Below are 19,770 nucleotides of genomic sequence, written 5' to 3' on the forward strand. Positions count from 1 at the left end.
TTCCCACGTCCTGGTGCCTTTAAAGCTTGGATGTACATTTAGGCTTCCGGCGTCCACCGGGACACTGTAAGGATGTAGTAGACAGTGCTCTTAAGCTTTCATATACTCAGCTGTCTGACTGGGAATGCAGTGAGGAGTGTGGATGACCTACCGGGCCATCATGGGAGAGCCTGGTCCCTCTGATCAGGGTCTGGATGCTGGCTCTGTGTTCAGTGGTGGGCATCATTGTCCAGAAAGTACTTTGTGACCCGCAGCCTCATGTTCTGGCACAGGGGTCCTCAAACTATGGCCCACGGGCCACATGCGGCCCACTGAAGACATTTATCTGACCCGTTGGGTGTTTTTGCCCCGTTTTGTTTTTTACTTCAAAATAAGATATGTGCAGTGTGCATAGGAATTTTTCATAGTTTTTTTAAACTATAGTCCGGCCCTCCAAAGGGTCTGAGGGACAGTGAACTGGCCCCTGTTGAGGACCCCTGTATCTAGCACAATAAACCAAAGCCGTGGCTGCTGAGTGGACCCGACTCACGGAGGAGACTCCTGGGGAGGGAGTAGAACTGCATACCTGGGGTTTTCCACAGCTGACTTGGGGGGCGTGGTTTGTCAAGTTTTCCTTCTGATGGTCGTCTGGGTGGACTTACTGAGCAGCCGGCCTTCTTTGCCCCCATTTTCCCTCCCCGAGGACTCCTCCAGGGAACTGGACCCTTCCCCCGATGCCACACCCTGGCACAGCCAGCAAGACCCCCCAGGGGCCCCTGGTGACGATGCCAGGCGAGCACTGGGGTTCTAGAACCACTCCACATGCTGACATTGTGCACCTTGAATAGTGCAGAGTCCTGGCGACCAACATGCCAAGCGGTGGGGCTGCCTGGTCAGAGCTCCCCTCGGCATGGCATGGGGTACAGTGGCAGTCACAGCCCCCCCGGATCTGCCTGGAAACATACAAAGGGACCAGGTAGCCTCTTCGGAAGATGAGCCAAAGGAGAGAGCTGCACATTAAGCCCAGGTGTCCAGCGGCCTCTGTGTTCTGCTGCAGCTACGCAGCTGCCTGCCAGATGCGCTAACCACACAGAGCTGCCCCCGGAGGGTAGCATCGGCAGCAGGCTGCCCCTTTGGGAAAGGGGCACTCCATGCCAACAGGAAGCCCAGGGGAGTTCTAGAGAGGTGAGCATAGTTTGTGCTTGTCTCCTGTGTGGCATCGCCATTCCCCCTTCAGGCAGGGGTGTGCTGTGGGGCTGGGGGCCCGGTGCTGTGTGCCACAGAATCAATACTGACTCACAGCGACCCTGGCGGTCAGAGCAGAACTGCTCCCAGGGGCTCCAAAGCTGGAGCGGTCAGGAGAGCGAGTTGTAAGGCCTTCCATCCCCCTACCTCCACCCCCGAAAGGCCAGGAGGTGAAGCCTTAAGGCCACCACTGGGTTCGCTGCTGAGTGCTTCCCTGTGGTACCACCAGGACCCCTTCAAGGAGATGGAAACCCAAACTCCCCGGCTCACAAGGACCGGCCCTGTCGGACAGGCTAGAACTGTCCCTGGGGGTTCCCCAGACGCTCCCTCCATGGGAGTGAAAAGCCCTGTCTTTTTCCTTCAGAGCGCCTGGTGGTTTCAAACTGCACACCTGGCGGCTGGTAGCCCCAGGGAGGCAGGAGCGGGTGTTTCCGTTTCAGCTCTGTGGACAAAGGAAAGGAAATCCAGAAGAATAGGGGGCTTGTCCTGGACACCCCGCCAGCTAGCTGTCTGGGCACGGCCAATGCCCAGGCCCCCGGCTCAGGGCCCTTGAAGCTAAACCTAGCTCTGGGGGGAGTCCTGCATCCTGGCACCAACCACTCTCCCCTCCTCCTCCGGGCAACTCCTGTCATGCCTGCAGTCAGGCCCTCAGCGACCCAGCTCTGGAGCAGGCACTCTCAAGGAAGGGGTGTTTCTGGAGGGGAGAAACCAGGACTGGGGGACCCTCAAGCTCAGTGGGAAAATTTGCAGTGGCAGGTGGGGGCTCAGACCCTCAAGAGGAAGAAGTAGTCTCTCTGTGGTTTGAGAGCATTTAAGGGAGGTGAAGGGGTGAAATGACAGCATCCAACATGGGGCGGAATATTCCAGATGGAAGGGATCACAGAGGTCACCCCCTACCCCACCAACCCCATCCTGTCTTCCAGTTTTTAGATGAGAAAACACAGGCCAGAGATTTGGCCTCAAATCCGTTTCCCTGTCCAGTTGCCCCCCGCTCTCCCCCACACCCCTGCCCCCACCACCCCCACCCTTAGCAGCACCACCTCCTTTGAGTGGAGGACAGTGTGTGAACTCAGTCTGCGTCAGGTCTCCCTGTTTGCAGGCAGGCCGGGTGGCCGTTGAAGGCCCGCGATGCTGTGGGCTCGGGCCTCTCTTCCGAGGCCCTGGGATGGTGACGAGTTGTCCTGGATCTCTGCTGGGAGGCTGGTTTCATGTGAGGGGGAAATCTCCAGCTCAGGGACATTTGGGCTTCACGAGTCCCCTTTCCGGCCCGGCAGGACACAGAACGGTTCAAGGCGCTCAGTCAGGAGCTGCAGCAGAGACTCTCGTCTAAGGAGCAGGAAGTGGACCAGCTCATCCTGAAACAGAAAAGGGTATGCCTTTGGCTGCGTGCTCACGGTCTTTCTCGTCTCTTCTCTGGTGCTCGCTGCAGCATTCTTTGCTAACCCAAGAAGATCCGCTTTGCTGTACGCAAGAGAGCATTCGAAGGCACACGTGGCCCCGAGGTAGCCTCCTCTAATTCTTCAATGCCAGAGGTGAGCTTGGGAAAGTTGCCAAAAAACACCCCCAACGGACATATGCAGACAGTTTCCTACACTTTACACGCAGGAGCCCCCAGCCTGCCGACCCGTGGATATGTGTCTCACGTCCTGTAGAAGGAAGGAGAGAGGTCCCAGGGCTGACAGGACATCGTGCAGTCACTGAGATTCTGAGAAAGGCTACACGTGCCTCTCCTTCAGGATGGCTACAGATAGAGAATCTTCAGAGGTTCATTTGTCCATCCTGGGCAGGTTCCTGAGTCTCCTTCAAGAGCTTTCCCACACCCTGCAGATGGCACAAGCAGCGGCCTGCTTATCTGATACACCCGAGCCCCCAGGGGGTACACGGTGCAGGGCCCACTGTGGCAGGGAAGTCAGGTCAATTCCCCAGGGAGATGGGTCACTTGGGCAAGCGTCTTGCACAGAGGCCTCCTCTGCAGAGTAAGGGCTCACTGGGAAGAGGGGCCAGGACATCACCGTCCCTGCTGGAACCCACCCCTGGACAGACCCAGACACATTGCTTCCCTTTGCAAGGAGAGGACTATTGTTAGCAACGCATGAAAATATGCTTGAAGACACGCGACACCCCATGTGGAGACACGCCCCTGCTGCACTCCTGCTGCGGCTCAAGCTGTGCATTGGGGGCTCTTTGCTTCTGCAGCAAGCTGAATCAAACCCCAGGAACTGCCAGCTTGCCTTCCCCGCCCCCACCCCTTCTACAGCCACACCTTGCTGCCTCTTCTTTTCCTCCCTAGTATGCATCACGCTGTTACCAATTAGATTTATCCTTCAAATGAATGATTGCCACTCGATTTAATTACGGCATGCTTGCCTGATTACACAGGGACCTCTTGAGACTCACACAAAATTCCGTGTTGTGGCTTCCTCCTCCCCTGCCTGGCCACATTCATCAGATTAAACTTATGACGACACATTTGTCTTGCTTTGGCTCTTCCTCCGGTGAGAGGCTTAGAAAGGCCATCAGGCACAATCGCCCGCCAGGAGAGGCTGATGTGGTCCAACTGCCACCCGTTTGTGTGCGTTTGTTCCCGCTGCTTTGGGGGCACGAGGAAGAGAGGCGTTCCGTTTGACCTGATTGTCCCATTTCCCAAAGAATGCCCAGGGTTCCTGGCTCCCCCCAGAAGCCCCTGTGGGTTAAAGGACCCGGAGAATAAGGAGCTTATTCCACCGAGAGAAGACGATGCAGTCAAGGAGTTCACGCTCAGGAATCAAGCCTGAGAAGGGGCTGTGATGACCAAAGCTCCGCAGCTGTGCTCCGTCTCCACAAAGGGCCAGGAAAAGAAGTGGGCTTCCAGGACAGCAGGAGGGAGCTGGGGTAGAGCTCAAAAGCGTTTTGACTTTGAAATGAAAGGCACAGTGGGCTGTGGGACTTCCTCTGCTGGGGGTCCCTGGATGCCGCTGCGCACCCTGGGCTGGTTAGTGGCCCAGTGTGGAGCTAGTGGAGAGACCAGATGTGCCCCAAGCTCCTCCTTGCTGTTGAAGTTAGTATGTGAGGACTGGGGGACAGGATGAGGCTTGAAAGCACTGGGGGGGCGCTGCCCACCAGTTGGAAAGGCAAGGCGAGGCCAGGTGGGCCAGCCTGGTGGGTGGCAATTGCTCACCACCACCCTCTCTTCCCCGTCCCCTACCTCCCCTGCAGCTGGAGGGCCAGTGCACCTCTCTGCACAGCGACAAGCAGGAGACCAAGACTGAGAACACCAAGCTGAAGCTCACCAATCAGGAGCTGGCCCTGGAGCTGGAGCAGACCACCCGCGAGCTGCAGGCCACTCAGCGGCAGCTGGAGAGCCTCCAACAGGATGCCTGCAGACTGCACCAGGAGAAGGAGATGTGAGTGGGGTCTTTCTGGAGCATTCCTTCTGGGTCCTCCTGCGCCCTCCTCTGTGGCGGCCTGCATCCCCGCTCACGGTGGGAGACCCTGCCTCCTGCCTAGGGAATGGGGACTCGGGGCCCCATGGGGACTCGGGGCCAACCGCTCTCTGAAACTTCTTCCAACCCTCTCCTACGATTCCACTCTTCTGGCTTTCTAGAGCACCCATGTCCTGAGCAGGGCTCTATGCTGCCTAGCACGGCACGGGATCGACATGAATGATACAGTGTCTGTCCTCGGAAAAGTGCTGCTGTTGCTGGGTGCTGTCCAGTCAATTCTGACCCCGAATGACCACGAGCACAACAGAATGCCCCTCCGCCCCGGTCCCGCGCCAGCCTCACCATGGTTCTGTTTGAGCCCAGTGCTGCAGCCACCGCGTCAGTCTGTCACACTCAGGGGCTTCCTCTGAGTTTATTTTTTTCGGCTGGCCTACTGTACCAAGCCTGATGTCCTTCTCCAGGGACTGATCTCTCCTGACCGCGTGTCCCAAGTATGTGACAAGAAGTCTGGCCATCTTTGCCCCTAAGGAGCATTCTAGTTGTCCTTCTTCCATGACAGAGCTGCCGTTTGTCTGATCAGGAAGGCATCGATCAACGCACAAACATTGAGTGGTCTCTGAGCAAAGGCTGGGGGAGCAGGCCTGACTACTGTAGACGAGTCACTTAGACTAGAGAGAAGTGGGGACGGCTTTAAGACCTGCATTGGATTTGGCAGATCTCTTACAGGCCAGTGGACCCTTCCCTTCATTCCAGCTCTCTACCTGCCCCTTTATTTGATGGGTCTTCCTCTGATTAGACTGGGGGCCCAGCCGGCAAAAAGCCATGTCCTTTGGGGAAGGGTTTCCCAGTGTACTGCTCCTGGTCCCCGGCTGTTGGGTTCACCTTGCTAGACAGTGACAAACCTGAGGCAGGGTCAAGGGGTGCCTGTAGACCCTAATCTAGGGGAGTCACTGAGACCAGCCTTGAGAATATTAGGCTTGGAGCACCAGCACACTCTATTGTGGCCCTGCATTGAATAGTAGTACTAGGTACCATCTAATTCTGATGGTTGTAGAGTAGATAAGGTCATGGTTCAAGTAGACTGTCAATCCTGTAGAATAGCTTCTTTGAGTATCTGATTTCCTTCTTTCTCTTTTATGCTAGATGAGTCGAGGCCAATAGTTGTGCCTAGATGGCCATTTGCAAGGTGGTTTTTTCTTTTTCATTTTATTTTGCTGTCGAGAATACATGGCAAAGCACACACCAACTCACCACGTACTGCATATACAATTCAGGGGCACTGATGGCATTCTTTGAGTTGGGTGACCGTCCCCAGCCTCCTCAGAAGAGGAGGCCCCATTCACATGAGTTCACTGCCACCCAAGGGTCTTAGCTAACCTTTCTAGGTGCTGCCGTCCAGGACATCCCATAGATATAGGTCTTGAAAGAGCACAACGCTCAAGGCAGCCATTCTTGACTAATTAAGCTACACTGTGGTATGGTTTTAAGAAGAGGTCAAGGGGGCTTCCTGTTTAAGGCTTTCAAGATGATCTCAGGACAGTCATTTTCAGGCCATCCAGCTTCGCCGGCTCCAGACAGTCTGTGATCAGCAGTATTTCTCCTTTTATGTCCGTCCCCTTTCACGCAGCATCATGTTTTCAAGTGCATCCAGGTCGTAGCATCTCTCAGGATTTTATATTTCTTGATAGTTGAGTCACACTCCATTATGTGGTTATGGTGCATTTCCTTTATCCGTGCACCTGCTGGTGGACTCCTGAGTTATTGCCCTCCTTGGATGCAATGAACATTGGTATGTCTGTTGCAGTCTCTCTCTGGGGCATATGCCCCGGAGTGGAATTGCTGTATCATAAGATAATGCTATGCTTAACGTTTTGAAAGACTGCCAAACAGTTTTCCGCCATGTCTGTATCATTTTGTATCCCCACAAGAAATATACGAGGATTCGAATTCCTCCACTTTCCCATTAACTCTTGTATTTTACTTTTCTTCTCCTTTTAAAAATAATAGCCACCCCTAGTGGGTGAGAAGTGGCATATCTCATTGATTTGTATTTGATGGTGTAGTGGTTATGCATCGGGCTGCTAACTGCAAGTTCAGTAGTTCAAACCACTAGCTGCTTCAAGGGGGAACGATGGGGTTTTTTACTCCCAGGGGTTACAGCCTCAGAAACCCACAGGGGCAGTTCTACTCTGCCCCCAAAGGTCTTGATGAATTGGCATCAATCTGACAGCAGGGAGTTTGGTTTTTGGAAGAGGTTTAGTGTTACACATTGGGCTGCTAACCTCAGTCAGCAGTTCAAAACCACCAGCTTCTCTGCAGGAGAAAGACACAGCTTTGTATTCCCATAAAGAGTTACATTCTTGCACAAGGGCAGTTCAGCCGGCCCTATAGGGCTGCTATGTGTCAGAATGGATGCGATGCAGGGAGTTTGGTTCTGAGTGATGTTGAGCGTCTTGCCATGTGCTTATTGGTCATTTGTATACTTGGGAGAAATGTCTGTTTAACTTCTTTGCCTTTCCCCCCCTTAAATTGGGTTGTTTGTCTTTTATTGTTGAGTTGTAGGAGTCCTGTATATCTTCTGGATGTGACACTCTTACCCTATCTTGGGCTTCCAAATATTTTTCTCTTATTCCCTCGAGAAACTATACAGAAGAGGAGGACTGGCCAGCATTCACTCATTCATTCATTTATTTACTTGCTCATACGTGTTGTATTCCTTCATTTGCTCATTTTTTTCTTTCAAAGTGCTCAACTTTGTGCCAGGTATCGGGGAAAGTCTGCTTTCAGGAAAGACAGTCTTACCCATGTGACGCTCAGTGCTTTAATGAATGACCCAACTCAACTCACTGCCATCAAGTCGAGTCTGACCCACAGCGAACCTGTAGGGCAGAGCAGAATGCCCCTGTGGGTTTCCAAGATGGTCACTCATTATGGGAACAGAAGGACCCATCTCTCTCCTGCAGAGCGGGCGGTAGCTTCGAACTGCTGGCCTTGTGTCTAGCAGCCCACTTTGTAATCATTATACCACCTGGGCCCCTCCATGCTTTACATAGGAGTATGTGTAAGTCCCCTTGCAGAAGAGTGAAAGCCATGCACTCTGTTTGACTTCTAACAGAGTCCTGGTCTGCAGGACGGAGTCACACTGCGGTGCCTGGCTGGCTCATGGGTGATGTCATGGTTGCCTAGGATGCAAGGAGGGAATGAGTTTGGATTTGGAACTTTACCCGATGAAGATTCACCCAGCTAAAAAAACCAATTTAAAAAGGTATGAAAGTAGTTGATTGAAACTCAAACCAAACCAAGCCCTTCCATTCTAGTTTTTAATAAAAGAATCAATTTCTTTTTAATAAATTGATATATTTCAATGCTGTAACCTGATAACCCAAGGTCCTATCAAGGGTAGCTAAAATGAAGATTCCTGGTCTTTTTATAAAAGCACCATGAATGACAGCATTCTTGCATTCAGTGTCACAAGAGATTACCCTCTGCTGAGTGTGGACCAGACTAGGACAGAGAATAACAACCCCGTCGCTGGGTTTCTGAGACTGTAAATCGTGAAAGGAGAGGAGGACTGATCTTATCCTGTGGAGCGGCTGGTGGGCCTCGAACTGCTGGTCTTTCAGACCAGTGCAGAAGGACAGTGTATTTCACTGTACGCGAGCGAAATCACTTCCTCCTCCTGGAGAGCAGGTCAACGAGACACAGGCGTTTAACTCTACCAACAGAATTGAAGATCCGGGCTCTTAGAATTCAATCCACTTCCGAAAGCAGCAAACATCTCAAGGTGCAAGCATTCATGCAGCAAATGGCCATAAACACCCACTGCTGGAGCACCAACTCACAGCAGAGGATTAGAATCGCTCTGAAGTCTGATCTTAATTAACCAAGTCAGAGGCGTAATCTCCAGGGACCGGGAATTGAGATGGGGAAAGTGGGGCTGGGAGAAGGGGAGCAATATGACTCTGGAACCTTCCTGACTTATTTCCGAGAAGCTTGCACTGTTTTAAGCAGCCAGAAAGCTGGCTGGAGCTCAAGACAATGTGTCCTGCCCAAGGATCCCAGGGGCCAAATTCTGTAGACTAGAATGGCGATGTCCGACTCGCTGCGCTAATACAGCTCCTTCATTTTATTAACGATGGAAGGGAGGCTCAGAGAGGTGTAGTGACTGGCCCAAAGCCACAGAGCTCGTAAGTGCCAGAACATCGGGGTGGACCTCGTTCCCGGCATGCATTTCTGTGCCCCGCCCACCGCACATGCTTAGTTATCTTGCTGCTGATGTTTCATCCAAGCCATGGTAGAGAGAGGACAGAGTTCAGAGGTGAACAGATGTATACACTTACTAGCTAGATGTGTGAATGAGCAGAAATCAACTCTCCTCTTCACCAATGTTGCTCCAGGAAGGAGAACTGGATTTTATAATGAGATAAAGAAAGGACTATCGAGTAGGGAGAGAAAATAGAAAGATGAAGGTCAGCCAACAGGCAGCATCTCTTTATTTATTTTAAAATTTTAACTTGAATTTTGAATATTCATTTATGATAAGGTTATATACTGAAAAGGGGACGTACCTTCCCCCGTGGCCCTGAGTGGACCCCCACCAACATAAGGGCCACCAGTCAGTTTCTTGTGGGGCCTTCCAGGGATATGGTCTATAGGAAGAGGCTGCAAAAAGTGTGTGGGACCAGAGAAAGAACTGGTGGTCTGCCTCCCTAAAGATGAAACCCACCACCCCCACGGAGTCAACCTTGATTCCTAGTGACCCTATAGGACAGCATACAACTGTTCCATGAGGGAACCCTAAATCGCGACAGAGCAGACAGCCTCAGCTCTCTCCAAGAGTGAGAAAGCAGAGTGGTTGGCAGGTTGAACAGGCGGCCTTGCAGTTAGCAGCCCGACCTGTTACCCATGGCACCCCTCGGGCTCCTGCCCATGACGGTTTCAGCTCAGGAGGCATGTTTGACTCGGTCACATGGGGACACTCCGGGGCAAAACCGATTCAACAGCACTGAGCAACAGTAACAGAATTTTGTATCTAAACGGAGACACGCAGTATATACGGTTGTGTTGTCTGGGTTTTTCTTCGTTCTGAGATTCATCCAAAGGATGGGTCGCAGCCATGCGTGTCATTAGCACATGTATCGTCATGTGTTTATTCAGTCACCTGTAGATAGGCAGCTGGATCCCGCCCCTCCCCCCCCAAATTGGGGTTTGGACAAATAAAGCTGCTTTGAATCATTGTTTAAAGAAATTAAGAAGTTGATGGGAAAATTCCATTCTCTTTTGATTCAATTCTCCACACACGTTTTCAAGCCCCCTCGTATATGTGAGTCCATGTACACGTATTGAGGTGGTCGTTGTTGTTTCTCACAACAGTCGCCCGCCAGGCAGGCTCTCCCGCGTTGGGCTTGTGATCTTCACCTGGCCGCACATGTTGGGTGGTGTTCCATATCGCAGCTCTCCCATGAGCACCAGAAGCAGTTTCCGAAAGGCAACCGTGTACTGCTCACCAACTGCTACTCCAAACACTGGCTGGTGTATTTGTCACCCCGTTTTAGTTCACAGATGACCGAATTAAAGACTTCAGCTCTCCAATTTGAATGGCTCACAAGGTGAACTACCCAAATACTCAAGTGTGTTTTTTTGGAAAGGGATGATTTTGTAGCGCACTTTTGGGCTCGCAGAAAAATTGTTGCCCCCATTGTTAGCACCTTGCATTCATATGATATGTTTGTTCCAAGGGATGAACCAGTACTGGCACATTCTTATGAACTAGAACCCATGGGCTGCAATGGGCTCCGGATATAGTCTATGGCACAGTTCCCTGGTCTTGACAAATACATGGCCCATGTCAATCATTACAGTCCATCCTGGAGTAGATTCAGGGTTCTGAAAGGGCCTGTGTTCCACCTGCTCATCTCTCCTCTACCCCTAAAGCCTTGACAACCATTGATCTTTTCACTGTCTCTGTTGTTTACCTTCCCCAGAGTGCTAGGGAGTTTGGTTCATCTCCCCCCTTGGTTGCTCTACTATTGTCTTTTTCATGCCATGTATTTTCTTTTGCTGTTCTTGAGACTCACTCACCGCCACTGAGTTGATTCTGACCCATAGTGACCTGTTTATTTAGGTTTATTGTGCCAACCAGGCCAATAGGAACATGTGGAATTAATCAGGTTGCAATTTGATTGGAGGGCAAAGAGATAAATAGATCAGCATGGCCTGTACCCCTCTGTCTTGCTCTCTGGTGGTGGGAGCATGCTGGAGTGTGCTGGAGCATGCCTGCTGCTGCTTTGGCTAGTTCTCTGCCTCAACCTGTGAGCAACATTACCTGTGGGCTAGCCCAACCCATGGATTGGGTCACTGTAGCTTGAGGCTCCTTCAGGACCTCTTCGCCATGCTGCTGGCACATACATCACTTGAGCTTTGGGCTGGTGGATCCTGTTCAATATCCCCTCCAGGCCTGCTTTGCTAAGCTCCCGAGCTACTGACTGTTGGTGATGCACCCTGCTGCCTGCTTCCCATGGGCAGACTCTGCTTGCCTTGCCCCAGGGAGGACTCTGCTGTCTACTTCCTTCACCTTGGACCTGGCAGCCCCTGTGAGTTGAAGGGCTTCCAGTATATTAACTGTCCCAGGGAAGTGAGTTGAATTGAACCCTTTGTACTACTGTGTAGACTAATTAGCTTTTATATCCCTTCTCACTATATAAACCTATCCTCATATATATATATGAGATATGCATAAACCTGCCTAACACAATTGAGAACCCTGCCTTACACAATTGATACCAGGAGTGGGGTCATTGTTCTTTGGAATGGGTACAAATGTGGAGCTCTTAGCCAGGTTGCTGTCTTCCAAATTTCTTGGTGTAGACTAGTGAGTGCTCTCAGGGCTTCATCAGCTTAGTGTGAACTGAATTGAATTGAAACATTTCCATCAGTATTCCTGTAATTCCTGGAGCCTTGTTTGGGCTAATGCTTTCTGTGTACCTTCAACTTCCTCCTTCAGTCTGTGAGGCCCTTTAGATGACTAGGCCCACAGCCTCCTACTTCTAACTGGTTCTGAGCTTTGGGAAACCAATGGTACTCCTCTGATCACCTGCCAAGTTCTATGTATTCTAACTGGGAGTCTCATGAAGCTATCATCTCCTTACTAATCCTGCCAGTATCAGCTCATACTTTTATACGTTCCTCCTTGTTTCAATATCCTGTTATTGATTTCTAATCTTTATAATGTGTTTATTAATACCCTAAAGCATAACACTGATGCTGTCTTACTAACTCAGTCTGGGCTGACTAGAGAAACAAACCCATGGATTCTCATATGTGTATAGGAAAGAACTTTATATAAAGAGTAATTATATATTAAGAAAACATCCCAGCCTAGTCCAGAGCAAGTCCATAAGTCTGATATTAGCCCATATGCCCGATACTAGTCTGTAAATTCCTCTTCAGACTCATCCAACATGTGCAATGATGCCAAGTACAGGAAGATCACAGGCCAGTGAGTAGAAAGTCTTGTGGATCCAGTGGCAATGGAAGCATCTCAGCGCTGGTGTGGATCTCCACATGGCTCCTCCAGCTCCAGGCCTCTGGATCCATCAACATAGCTTCATGTGTCTTGTCAGCAGGAATATGAAGCAGAGAGTAACTGGTTCTAGCCTCCAGTGAGCTATTTATCTCCTCTGCACCTCCAAATGAGGTCATCAAGCTGTGACCTGATTGACAGGGTAGACTCCACCCCTTCACTCAGTTGGCAGGAGCTTATGTAACTGCCACATGACCCTTTAGAACAGAACAGAACTGTCCCTGTGGGTTTCCAAGACTGTAGCTCTTTCTGAAAGTAGAAGGCCTTGTCTTTTCCTCAAGGAGAAGCGGGCGGTTTTGAACTGCTAATATTGAGATTAGCAGTCCACTGTATAACCCCCTTTGCCACCAGGGGTCCTTTTGTTGGGACTAAACACCACAAAAACATACACAATTCAAGTGTCTGCGTGCGCAGCTCATTGACATTCTTCACGATATGCATATATTCTTACCCTTCGTTACTGAGTTGTCCTCCTTCAGTGAGATGCACTCATTGTTCCTTGTGGTAGTTATATAATTGTCCATTTGAGAAGATTAAGAGTGTAGGGGTGGATTCTAGCCTGTCAATCAGGTGATAGACAATGAGGTCTCTGTGTGGGAATGGGCTTCTCCTGAGGATTCTGGAAACTCCTGTCTTCCTCCTTGGAGGCGGGAGACACTCTCTTTCTGCTCACTCCTTGGGAGACATTGCAGCTGACAAGACACATGTAACTATGCTAGTGACCTGAGCTGGAAGAACCACGTGGAGACCCCTGCCAACGCTGAGATACTTACAACACCACTGGATCCTCAAGACTTCCTACCCACTGGCCTGCATTTGGCGTCATTGCATGTGTTACTCACATTGCATGTGAGTCTGACGAGGACTTTATAGATTGGAATTGGACACAGGGGCTAATATCAGACTTATGGACTTGATCTGGACTGGGTTGGGATGTTTTCTCAATATTCAACTGCTCTTGTATATGAAGCTCTTTCCTATACACATATGAGTGTCTATGCATTTGTTTCTCTAGTCTGCCCAGACCAACACACTCCCAAAGACTCTTATCTAATGTGTCAAGTTGCTAACAACAGAGGTACAGGCCGTGGTCGGATGCGCTCCTGCGCTAGCTGTGGTCTTCGTAGGAGAAGCTTGGAAAGACCCTGGCGCAGGCTGAGCAGGTGGGGCCGGGCGAGTGGGCGCATGCGCGCGGATGCGGGTGTGAGTTTCACGGAGAACGTGCGGCTCTTTGCTGTGGATGTATTTGCGAGTGTGATGGAGCACACCGAGGGCAGAGTGACGAAAAGTGAAGGAGAGATAAGGATAAAAGAAATGTGTTTTACAAATATTTTCTCTGTTGGTAGCTTGTCTTTCCGTTGTCTTCACCGTGGTTTTTGGTTGGTTGGTTGGTTGGTTTGGCGAAGTCATTTTTTCCAGAAGTGCTTCTCTTTTGGTCAACACAAAAATGCTTATCACCGCATATATTCATAGGAACTTTTTTCCGGAGAGATATCTATTTATCCAAATACACATGTGTTGGGCCGTTGACCTCAAGGTCGGTGGTTAGCAACCCCAGCTGCTCTGCCGGAGAAAGACAAGGCTTTCTGTTCCCACAGAGTCACAGCCTGGAAACCAACAGGCAGTTCTACCCTCTCTCTAGGGCCGCTACGGGTCAGCATCGGCTCAACGGCAGTGTTTGGGGTGGCTCTGTATCAGCACGTCACACGTGTGTGTAAGTGCTCATACACAGAGCCCTGGTGGCACAACGACCTGAAGCACACTTAGCTGCTGACTGAAAGGTCATCCCCCTGCAGCTCTGGGGAAGAAAGACCTGTGCCTTGTTTCCATGAAGATGGCTGTGTTAGTCTGGGTAGACTAGAGGAACAAAGCCAGAGACACGGATATGTGTGTACGAGATAACTTTATAGTAAAGAGCAATTGTACATTAAGAAAACACCCCAGCCTGGTCCAGGTTAAGTCCATAAATCTGATATCAGCCCATATGTCTGTTACCAGTCTATAAATTCTTCAGACACATGCAGCACATGCAATGACACTGCATGCAGGAAGAAAGGTCACAGGAAGAAAGATCACAGGCAGGGGGTGGAAAGTCTTGAGGATCCAGTGGTGGTGGAAGCATCTCAGGGCTGGTAGGGGTCTCCACGTGGCTCCGCCAGCTCCAGGGCTGTAGAGTAGCTCCATGTGTCTTGTCATCAGGAATACGAAGCAGAGAATGTGTGTGTCTCACCTCCAGGGAGCCATTTATCTCCACAGCGCCTCCAAAGGAGGTCATCAAGCAGTGACCTGATTGACAGGTTAAACTCTACCTACCCCTTCACTCTTAATAGTCTCAAGTTGGCACCAGATTATGTAACTACCACAATGGCAGTCAAGTTAACCTTATGGGGCAGTGGTGCTCTGTCGCATGGAGCTTCGCGAGTTGGAAATGATGCACCAGCACGTAGCAACAGCGTATTTGTGTGAGTGCGAGTGCTGGTCTACCTCCAGTGACTGCTTCCATGTTGATCGGTAGGGTCCAGGAATACCGGGTCACTTTCTTATGCAGGAATTGCCTACTCAGTCAACACCCTGTGAGAACCTGGATATTTGGTAACCAATGAGCAGTTTCCAGTACCAAGGGAGAAGCTGTCTGCCCCTCAAGAGAAGCCCGCCCGGCGTTGAGTCAGAGGAACCCTAAAGCTGGGCACAGGCAACCCCCAGTATCAGAGCCAGGCGGCCCCGCTCATGGAGTACCAATCAGAGCAGAGTTGTCAGCAGGGCTTTGGGAGCCTGGTTTGGATAATGGGAAATACATTGTTTTCCCTGAAGTTGAAATGAAATATAATTGGTAATAAAATGTTAGGAGTTTGCAGCTCCACAGGAGCCAGAGAAGTTTTGTTGCTTCATTAGGATTTTCTGAGGTGAACTGAGAATTTGATTTAGTCCGCGATGGTTGCAAATGGACTTTTTAATTATTTGGTATGGGGAAGAGAAAACCACACAGATACCTCTTAACGAAGCAGGTTATTATCAGCTTGGTGGGGGAGTCCTACAGACCCGGTGTGCTGGCATGGGGTTTTGCCAGCTCTGTAAATTCACTGAGGAGGTGGCACAGGGGTGACCCTCCTCGGCCGGCCTAGTGGGCATGCTACCCCAGCCGCCCCAACAGGCCACAGTAAGTGCGGCTGCTGTTGGCTGGGAGATGCTCCCTGCGAGGTGCAAGCGGGGCTGTGGTTGGGCATGTGGGACTTTTGCAGTCAGGGGCGATTTGATTTTTTTCTAAATCATGATGCAAAATGCAGGGGGAGGATCATGGCAGAATTAGGAAATTAAGTATGCTTAATTAAGTAAGCTTTCCAATGTCACCACAATCCTGCTTGGTCTCTTTCCTTTCTTCTCGCTGTGGTGCAGGGCACCTCCCCTTCTGTCCTTTCTTCTGTCCGAATTACTTTTTCTCTCCTTCCTCTTTCTTGCCTTTCCCCTCTTCTTCCTTCCTTCCTTCCTTCCTTCCTTCCTTCCTTCCTTCCTTCCTTCCTTGGACTGTATGTTGACGACAGCCCTGCCTCAGTGGTCTAGACCTCCCATAAGTGGCTTTAACAAACATACATTTATTCGCTCGCATGTTTGTGGGCTTGACATCCACCTGCAGGGTGCCAACTCATGAGGCAGGCTTTCTCTCTGTTGGCTCCTGGTTTAGAAGGAGGGTCTACATTGGCCCCAGCCTTCTCTGGAGGTCTCCATGTGACTTAGTAGCACTTTCCCCCTGGGTCTGGAGGTTCTCAGAGCTGGGAGGCGGGTCCAAGGGTGCACTTCACTCCTACCCTTTTTCCCTTGGAGGTATAGCCTCCTCTTCTCTGCTCGCTTGTTTAATCTCTTTTGTATCTCAAAAGAAATAGACTCAAGGGACAACCTGGTCCTCTAGATTACATCCTGTGTCTTTAGCGTCATTGACACAAACCGCACATCATCAACAGGGTAGAGGTTACACTTTGTAACACAAGAAGATAATTACATCAGATCACAAAATGGAGGGTCCTGGCCTGATATGTACCTGAGGGCACACAATTCATTCCATAACAAGCCCCATGCTGAGCACATTGTTGAGGATACAGATGTAAACAGAGACGACACAGGCTGACTCCCAGGCTAACCGCCCATAAGGTTCTCTCTACTTCTCTCTCCCCTTCCTCAAAATTCTTGCTATGATCACATGTTCACAGCATGATCTCAATGAGTGTGTACATATGATACACCAAGCCTCTGAGCTGGCGCCAGAGATAAGTCATCCTCAGTCAAAGAAACGTGTGATTGGACATCTTATCAGGAGTCTAGTTTCTGGAAAGGGACGGCATGAGTGGGAAAGTAGAGGGGCAGTGATCACGAGAAAGAACATCAACAAGAGGGGCTGACACAGTGGTTGCAACAATGGGCTCAAACATAACCATTGTGAGCAGGCACAGCACTGGATAGCATTTCATTTTGTTGTACACAGGGTCGCTATGAGTGGGAACCAACTTGATGGTACCTAACAGCACAAGTCAAAGAAAGGAATGCCTAACATTGAACATTCCAGATAACTGCAAAGATATTTTGGACATTGAGGGGGAATTGGAGACGGGGGAGAGATTCTTCCACAATCAGCACCTTGGGGGTGGGGGTGGGGGGTGTGTGTGTGTGTGTGTGTGTGTGTGTGTGTGTGTGTGTGTGAAGTTCTACTCACATCCTTGAAGATCAGGCTGGAGGAGAGCATTGACTACCACTCACTTGAAGTCTGGGTAAGGTAGGATCATTTGGTGCCTGGGGAAATGGTGCAGGTGGCAGTATGACACAGTGGTGATGGAATGAGGAGAATTTGGGAAGAGAGGTTTCAGTTAGCACCCCAGGGTAGCCAAGTGGTCTGCCTCTAATCTTTGGAGAGCTATCTACCCCCTTGGACTGTCATTGTCTGTAAATGTCTGTAACACCACCACCCCCTCCTTTCCTAAAATCACCCAATTCCTGTTTTATCTCTTCCCTTCCTTTCCCAACTCCTCTCTATGAGGTTACCAAGATGGTGGATAGGAAAACCTGCACATACTAAGTATTCTCTAGATGATGGCCCGCTGTCCCTAAGTCCTTCTGTGCCCAATGCAGGGCAGCTGATCAGGAAGTTCACTTCACATCCTGGTAGTTCCCTCCCCTCCCTGTCACTCACAACTGCTGTGCTTACCTCCCTTGCAGGGAAGTGTACCGTGTGAAGGAGAATCTGCAGCGAGAGAAGTCTGGGCTCCTGAAGCAACTGGATTTCCTGAGGTGCGTCAGTCTACCTGGGGGTATTTGTGAGCATGCATCCCAGATGCCTCAGCATGGAGGGCCCAATCTGAGGTGTCTTTTGTCTTCCCTACCACATTACTGGAAAGAGACCTTCGTTCCCCAGAGTGCCCCACTTGCTGTCTGGACCCCTGAGCTCTACCCCCGCCATGATGTTTGCTCCGTTCATGTCCCTGTCACCTCCCTCTCTTTACTGTGTGCTCTGCTTCATTCATCCTTGGGCCCTTCTCAGGTCCTTGGCTTGTTGGGGGAGTGGTAGCAAGAGGATGGGGACTAACTTTACTGAGTGTCTTGTCAAGGCCAGACATATTTAGAACATTTTTCATCTCCAAAAAAACTGGCAGGCAAGTAGGGCAATTGTGGACAGGAAACTAACAAATGAGGAAATTAATATTAGAGAAATTAAGTCATTGACCAGAAGTGATGCAGCTACCCACTGATGGAGTCAGAACTCACACCCGATTTTGGCTGGTCCTTCTTACTGTGTTACATTCTGTTGTTGTCTGTGGAAGGAGTCCATGAATCACAAAGAAAGCACTGAGAAAGGATGATCTTTAGCCTTCTAAACCTTACTGCCATGCATGTAAAGTTCAAACCAACTAGTAAGCCAACCAGCCAGCCAGCCAACTAGCCAGTCAACCAACCAGGCAATCAACCAGTCAACCAACCACCCAGCCAACCAGCCAACCAACCAATCAAACAGCCAACCAGTCAAACAGCCAGCCAACCAGTTAACCAGTCAGCCAACTAGCCAGTCAATGAACCAGCCAAGCAGCCAGTCAACGAACCAGCCAACCAGCCAGTCGATGAACCAGCCAGCCAACCAGCCAACCAACTAGCCAGTCAACCAGCCAGCCAACCAGCCAACAACCAGCCATACAACCAGCCAGCCAGCCAACCAGCCAGTCATCCAACCAGCCAACCAACTAGCCAACCAGCCAGCCAACCAACCAACTAACCCACCCAGGTGGCAGGGCCTGGCCAGGAGAGGGGAGGGGCAAGATGGACTTTTCTGTGTTCTGGTATCTCCTGCCTCTGAAACACCTTTTGGCTGATGGTGAGGAAACAGGACTATGAGTTCTGACTTTAAAAACCACAAAGTGGCTTTGAATCACATTCCAGGTCTGTAAGGAAGTTTCACTTTGTTTGGTTTTCTAAAGCAAGCTAAGGTCACCGCACCAAGCATCTGTGAGGCTACCCAAGTGAAAAGTGCCTCCCACTGAATGCCCTTCCGATTCACCCCCCTCCGGATGTGCTTCCAGCAGGCCTCCCTCTGGAGATGGTGAGAGAGAGAAGGGGCTGCTGAGGTGGCCCAGTTCTGATCCATTTGAGAGGTCTTGATTCTCAGGAAGTCTTTTTGGAAGGAAGAGAACACACTTTTTGTTTCTGTGGGATATCCCCCCTCCTTTTTCTCTCTTAGAAAAAGATGTAAGAGGGTAGGTTCAAAGCGAATGAACAGAGAATGACAGCCCCTACACTTTACAAACACGTGTGGGTCTTTTTTATGGGAGGCTCGCATTCAAGCTTGCAGCCTTTCTGGGTGCTCGTGTTTACCAGGCTCCGAGGGATGAAAGCCCCAGGGAGACAGCGGGGAAGACCTTCAAAGCAGACTCTTTCCTCCAGGGAAGTCACAGCAGTGACCGAGGCCTTCGGGCCAGCGTGGGGTGGGGACTAGGAGGGCATTGGGATGTGGCAATGTTGGGGAGGATGGTAGTGGAATCAGGGCAGAGGCTGGGACAAGGACGAGGAGGGCGCTGCTATGGAAGCAAATGTAAGGCATGTCCGGGCACTCAGTCAGGAACCCGGGCTCTGGAGCAGGGTGCTGGCCCAAAGCAACCTCAGCATATCCCTGTGGATTTTTCGTAAGACGGGGCTATTGTTTCGGGACCCCTACTGGTGTAGTGGATTAAGTGGTGCACCAGCCACTCGGTGGGGAAAGATGAGTCTGCCTGCCCCAGCATAGATTTGAACCTCAGAAATGCAAGCCAATCCTACTCTGCCCGATAGGGTCACTCAGAGTTGGAGTTGACTTGATGGCAGTGGGTGGTGGGGTGGGGTGTTCGAGGTGAATTGCCGAAAGAATCCCTTGGGATGAGGCCTCAGACTGGCCCAGCATCTGTTCCTTTGCCATGCGAGGATCACTAAGGGAAGGGTCCATCCGGTGATGGGAATCCGTACATGGCTGCGCTGCATTGAGGAGACTGGACCACTACTGTGCCCTCCCTTCCTGTGTTAGTCTGGGTACTTTAA

General features: G+C 50.6%; 1 protein-coding gene across 1 annotated transcript in view; it reads left to right on the forward strand.

Moving 5' to 3' along the window:
* The window catches only part of CRACR2A (calcium release activated channel regulator 2A), an 89,801-nt gene that overhangs the window by 27,500 nt on the left and 42,531 nt on the right, over positions 1–19,770 (forward strand). The window contains exons 6-8 of the mRNA XM_004717646.2: positions 2,499–2,594; positions 4,420–4,607; positions 17,431–17,502. Of these exons, the coding sequence (XP_004717703.1) occupies positions 2,499–2,594; positions 4,420–4,607; positions 17,431–17,502 (356 nt within the window). The remainder of the gene's footprint in view (positions 1–2,498; positions 2,595–4,419; positions 4,608–17,430; positions 17,503–19,770) is intronic.

Source organism: Echinops telfairi, unplaced genomic scaffold (genome assembly GCF_000313985.2).
Source record: "Echinops telfairi isolate 266 unplaced genomic scaffold, ASM31398v2 ScPeMD7_7479;HRSCAF=8517, whole genome shotgun sequence".
NCBI lineage: Eukaryota > Metazoa > Chordata > Mammalia > Afrosoricida > Tenrecidae > Echinops > Echinops telfairi.